We start from the raw sequence: 6,681 nt of genomic DNA, 5'->3' as shown, positions 1-6,681 counted from the left end.
GAATGCAGCACCCCCAAGGCAATGGGGTGTCAGTATAAAATAATGTACAGAGTAGGAAAGGCAATCGATTATGAGGAGGTATCCTCATATTCTGGAATAATCTGATAAATAAATCAAGGATAAGATAAGTGTACTGACCTGCTCCTAAATCTAAACTTGTCAAAATAATAAAACAACAACCTAACCAATCCCCCATAAGCTCGGCGGTACAAACATCACACAAGACCACTTACTCAGGCCTCCATAAGCCCGAAAGGTGTCAATCAACCTATATACCCCTATCGATAGTCACCTAGCCTTATAGGCAGTCCTATAGCCCTCTTAGGCATTAATATAGTCCCGTAGGCAGCACATAGATCTCTTAGACATCAACATAGCTTATAGACAACTCATAGCCCTCTTAGGCAACAACATTTCCATGTAGGAAGCACATAGCCTTCTTAGGCGTCAATATAGCCCTGTAGGCAACTCATAGCCCTTCTAGGCATCAGTATAGCCCCGTAGGTAACTCATAGCCCTTTTAGGCATCCATATAGCCTTGTAGGCAGAACATAGCTCTTCTAGGCATAGATCACATTCCTACAGCTAACCACAATAACCCCAAGGGCAACAATAACAATCCAATCGCTAAAAGCGAGCAATTTAGTTATAAGCAACCTATACAAATAGCCTCTAAGTCGTGTCCAACATAGGGGACGCTACTAACTGAATAAGAATCTCGACAAGGAAGGATTATATCAACTCGAGCAATACTCACGTACGAGTCATATTGTCATATGTGGCCCTTGTGTGATTTTTCGTATCCTGATGTCCCAAATGTCATACAACTTGAATGCTATATCATTCTTTGATATTTCGTATTATTAACAATGAAGTTTATAATAAATATTACTAATTAATTAGTGTATTTTTTACTGTACTAGTATGTATGAAATAGTAATTACTATTTAGTAGTAAATATTTTTGTAAAATAGCAAACGAGAATATGATCTTTAAAACTCTTTTATAATTGATTTATTTAGTATTTATATAGACATTAGAGAAGAATTTTTTTATCGTTAAAGATATTGATATTGAAATAACTTAAAATCATCAAAAAGAATTATAATTGTAAAAAGTACTTGTACAAATCAAATAAAGGAAAATTTATGCCGCTTAAAAAACATATAAGGATTAAAATTCATATTATCGTTAAAAATTTGCCAAATAATGATAAATTATATGGACAAACACTATTTATCAAATTTTCCCCCAAATTTTACTTGAGAAATCTATGGCAAACGGATTCTTGCACTGCATGTTAAAAAGGACAAAAGTATGACATCATAATTTTCTTGTGCTAGTATTTGAGTATTGGAACAACTTTCTAACAAGATAAATTTTGTGAACAAACTTTTATGATCATAGTTATTTTTTTTAAAATCTTAAACGGAATGTTAAGATTGAACGCTAAAATTGTTCAAATAAATTATTTACCCACTTTAACTAATAGATTGATCTATTATCCTTTATATATATCGAAGTGAATTTATTTATTTCTTATTATGCCTAGGTGAATGGGAAATACGTATTCAATGATGCCACATATTGAATAACAATTACCATTCTACAGACACTATTATTTTTCAAACTTTTTACTAATATAATCATCCTAATATTTTGCCTCTAGCCCATTCCATTCTACCTAAACCTATTAATAATCCTCCATCTATAATATCAAAACTTGACTCTGAAATTGAATTGCTTAACTAAAATCAAAGCAAAAACTTCAAAATTTGTTCGATTCATAATGTTTTGAAGTTCAACTTTTTTTTCATAAGCTTATAATCAAAATTTCAGTAACATATTCTAAGAAATTCGATGTTTTACTAGGGCTCTTGTGCAAGAGGTCAAAGTAAAATCTCAATTCTTCACTTGGGCTCTTGTGCAAGAGAAACCCTCAATTTACTAGATTTCGAAGAGAAATTATGATTGAAATAGCGTACATGTGGAAGAAATAAGCATGAAACATGCAAGAAAACACTTACCTTGAAGTAGGGTGAGCGGGAGAGGATTAAGGAGATCAACTGAAGTCAAGTGAAGAAGTGGAAATAAAATAGAATTTTGATTTTCACAAATTTATAGAAACTATCAGATTTGGCCACATGTCACCTACATCTTTTGCGGTCTGCGGATGAATTTTTCAAAAATAGTAAATACTCGCATACGAGTGTGTCATATGTGGCCCTCGTGTGATTTTTCCTATCCTGATGTCCCAAATGTCATACAACTTGAATGATATATCATTCTTTGATATTTTGTATTATTAACAATGAAGTTATATATAAATATTACTAATTAATTAGTATGTTTTTTTACTGTACCAGTATGTATAAAATAGTAATTACTATTTAGCAGTAAATATTTTAGTAAAATAGCAAACGAGAATATGATCTTTAAAACTCTTTTAATTTAGATTGATTTGTCTAATGTTTATAGACATTAGAGAAAACTTTTTTATCGTTAAAGATATTGATATTGAAATAACTTAAAATTATCAAAAAGAACTATAATTATAATAAGTACTTGTACCGATCAAATTAGTGATTATTGTTAAGATTTTTAACGACCCAATTACTAATTAATGAAGGAAAATTTCTACCGCTAAAAAAACATATAAGGATTAAAATCATATTATCATTAAAAAATTCTTTAACAATCATTCTTTTTAGCTATTAATAACCTATAATAATCAATTTTAAACTTTTAAAAACATTTTTTTCCTCGCTAAAAAACATTTTTCTTATATTCACAACTTTCATGTTACATTTTACTAAAATAATAACCTTATATGCTCAAAACATGTTAAACAATAGTCATACTTTAGTCAAAAGGAGATTTTTATAATTGTCCGAATCTTCTAATTATTCTATCTACACCAAAAAAAGAAAAATATTGATCATTTACATTAATGAGCTTAACATCAACGCAACTTCTACAAAAAGCCATTTTCACTGAACCATAGATCTTGAATTCAGAGCTACTTTGAAGAAGAAACTGAAGCTGAAACTTGGGTTGAATCAAAGATGTCTTGGCAAACATATGTTGATGAGCACTTGCTTTGTGAGATTGAAGGTAATCATCTCACTTCTGCTGCTATTATTGGCCAGGACGGAACTGTTTGGGCTCAATCTGCCAATTTCCCTCAGGTTTTATTCTATACCCATCTCTAATTTTGCTGGATTTCATCTGGGTTCCTTTTGTTTTTTGCTCTAACTCAGATTCAAGTGGTTTTCCGAATTTTGTTGATGTTTTACTTTATAATTTCAGAATTATGAAGTGGGAAGTCGTGGTTTTGTTGAATTGTTGTATATTTGGTGAAATTAGCATGAAAACAGATATATCCCGATGTCTATGGGAGAAGATTTTGGTGTTTTTATTATTAATTTTTTTTTGGGAGAGTCTTAAGATAGGAGAAATGAAGGCTGTTAGATGATTATTTTATATTGGAATTAAATAGATCTGAATAGAACAGAATGGATAGAGAGGATTCATATAGTTTATTGATATTTGTGTACCTCAGAATTTTGGAAGCATGGTAAGGAGGAATATTGGATTATTTGGCTCTTCTAGAACCCTTGGGTGCTTAAAACCTATAGAAGAAAATCAGTAAATTTCCCATCAGCCTATGGCTTGGTGGATATAACTACCTGGTATATGTGCGAGTGAGGGATAACAATTTATCGGTGAAATAATTGATGCGTAAGTTGCCAAACACCACCATTATCAAAGGAAATCAGGAAATGTATGGGAATTGTGACCTTCTGTGAAGTCTGAGATGTAAAATTGTGTACAATATGGAGAGGAGTTAACTTTGAATGAGGTAAAAAAACTTCAGGCTTTTCATTTACTCCTATTTCTATAGTTAGTAAAGCTTCCATGAGCTTTAATCTGGTTGAACCTACTGGTAAGAGCCATATCTATTTGGTGGAGCTTATTAGTGGTGTCCCCAACAAGGTGTTGAACCTACCTATCTTCCCTTGGTTTTCCATTTTTATTTTTCTGAGAGTGCATGGTCTCATGAAGAACATGTCGAATAATTAGAAAAAATGGTGAGAACCTTACCTGTCTGAAAGGTTAATTTAGAAGATGTGAGTATGTGGCCCAAAGAAGAGTTAGAAGATCGATGTGAAAGAGAATAGCAAGCCAAAGGGAACAAAATGTAAAGGTAGAACTCGAGAACTATTTCTCTCCAGTTAAACTTTTATTGTGAGGGCCAGTCTGATTCGAAAACCTCCAGTTCTTAACAGATTTCCCCCTTTTCTTTTGGCTCGGAACAATGGGGATCTCAGAAAGGGGATATAATTTCTGATTAATTGTGATGAAGTTTTAGGTTACAGCTATAGCAGCTTAGCTAAATAGTTAGAAACTTTGCGTTCATGATGATTGCTGTTCTCGATTTGTTTTATGCTAGTGTGAAGATTACATATTATAAATGTGGTTATTTTAAATGGTAAATTAAGTGCTTCTAATGTAGAAAATTTAAATTGTGTTTTCCTCTGTTTTTCCCTATTTCCTTCCATAGTTGTTATCTCCTCTTCATTTTACTAAACTGCCTGCCTGAGGTCAGTTGTAGAAGTACAAATACGGGTTTGCCCGAATCCAGTGACTTTCACAAACAATATATTTCTTTTAAGAAATTCATTAAATATGTACAAATATCAAAATTAATTACCCAATTATCTTCATTCTAATCTAGAACCGATAAAGTTGAAATCCTAGCAGTAGAGCCACCTCCCTCTGTGCCCACCACCATTTCCCTTGGGAAGCATGGTGAGTAATGAGGGGATGGGTGGAAGAGGCCAATTTTTCTTTTTCAGAGACACATGATCATTTGTTGTTTTTAAATTGTCTATTATTGAATTATTTGTTGAACTTTGATACATGTTTTATGGCAGTTCAAGCCCGAAGAAATAACAGGCATCATGAATGACTTTGCGGAACCTGGAACACTAGCTCCAACTGGTTTGTATCTTGGGGGAACAAAATACATGGTGATTCAAGGAGAGCCAGGAGCTGTGATCCGAGGGAAGAAGGTACATGATCGTTGTTTTTTTTTTCAAAAAAAGGTTTTAATGCTTTAACTCACTTGGGCTTCGTTGAGTTGCTGGAACAACCTGTTGGGGTTGGACAAATCTTTATCCCTTCTCCCATTTGATGATACAAGCTTACATAAGAACTTCCCTTGAATGTTAAAATAATTAATCATCCTCCCAAGTATCTTTTGGTCACAGTAATGAACTAAATGATATCCTTTGGAAATGGGGAGCTTGAGGGCCTTTGGTTTCCTGTTTTAATGTTCATTATTCAAAGCGAGTGTTTGTTTACCAACAAATTAATTTGTTCTCTGTAATATTTTATATTCAGTGGGGAGTGGTGACTCAGTCTGGATGTGGTTGTTATTTTCAGGGTCCAGGTGGTATCACCATTAAGAAGACCAGCCAGGCTTTGATCATTGGAATATATGATGAGCCGATGACTCCTGGACAGTGCAATATGATTGTTGAAAGGTTGGGTGACTATCTTCTTGAACAAGGTCTCTAGGCATATTGGTAAGTTGACTCCAAATTTCTGGCATTGGCATGGGTTTTCTTTGTGTCTTTAATTCCACACTTTAATTATACTGAGTTGAATATTTTTGCAGTGTATTACTGTGATCCTTACATAGTTGTGGGCGTTAACAAGTCATCATGTGTGCTGTTTACTGAGGAGAAGTTTGTAATCATCAACTGTATTTCTTTGTTCTATGGTTTTAGTGATATAAGATTTTGCCATTGAGCACTTGGTTGGTTATATATAATGGAGAATTGCTTAAATTTGGATTTTTGATCTGTTGTCATTTTGCTTGGTCGTGGTGTTTACCTTTGGTGGGATCTGGATTCTTGAGTAAAAATGATATTTTGAGTTGTAGGAGTTTCTTTTGACCTTTTATTTATTGTAAGTCAGTTTTGTGAATCCATAAATATACCAACGTGAAGGGTGAAATTAATTTATTAACAGCCACATTCAGCTTAATTATTATTCAAATCGTAAATTAAATGATCAACGGAGAAGTTTGTAATCATCAAGTGCTCTATCATTTCTGGAAGTCTTTTTCGCAAGGGTTTAGGCATTTCTCGTCCATCAATCATAAGGGTTTAGGCATAGATTGATGGACAGGCAGACACACCATTCAAACTCTCCATGTCGAGGAGTTTCACGATTAGGTAATTGAAATGATTACCTACCTCTAACTGAATTTGCTTATAATAACAATTATCGTTTCATCATTCAGATATATAGCTCCCTTCAAGGTCTTCTATTGGTTGGTTCAAGGTGAGACTGCTTTGATAGGGTTAGACTTGGCCATGAAAAAAATTAGTACGTTCACCTGCTCAAAGTCTACATAAATCTTAAGAGAGTGACTGACGTTTAAGGTTGACTAGATATAGGACCCCGTGCCAGCACGGGGCCCAATATATATATATTTTTTATTTTAACTTATGTCATATTATGGAATTTGAGAAGTTATTGAAAATTTTATATGATTTTAAAAATATTTTAAATTTTTAGCTATTGTGATTTGCAGTACTTTTTTTTAACATAATTTTGAAAATAATATTTATTACTCTGTTTGTTCTAATTTATATGGCACACGAACAA

The 6,681-nt window shown here is 33.0% G+C and overlaps 1 protein-coding gene across 1 annotated transcript; it reads left to right on the top strand.

The window, feature by feature from the left end:
• Positions 1 to 3,031: 3,031 nt before the first annotated feature.
• Positions 3,032 to 5,843, top strand: LOC102577621 (profilin-like protein; the record flags this gene model as incomplete). The annotated part of the gene is given in 4 exon segments (NM_001288441.1): positions 3,032 to 3,188; positions 4,938 to 5,075; positions 5,449 to 5,591; positions 5,684 to 5,843. Coding segments are annotated over 3 exon segments (396 nt in total). The 5' UTR covers positions 3,032 to 3,065.
• Positions 5,844 to 6,681: the final 838 nt, after the last annotated feature.

Source organism: Solanum tuberosum, unplaced genomic scaffold, assembly GCF_000226075.1.
Source record: "Solanum tuberosum cultivar DM 1-3 516 R44 unplaced genomic scaffold, SolTub_3.0 scf00198, whole genome shotgun sequence".
Lineage (NCBI taxonomy): Eukaryota > Viridiplantae > Streptophyta > Magnoliopsida > Solanales > Solanaceae > Solanum > Solanum tuberosum.
This window is presented reverse-complemented; position numbering and strand designations above follow the sequence as displayed.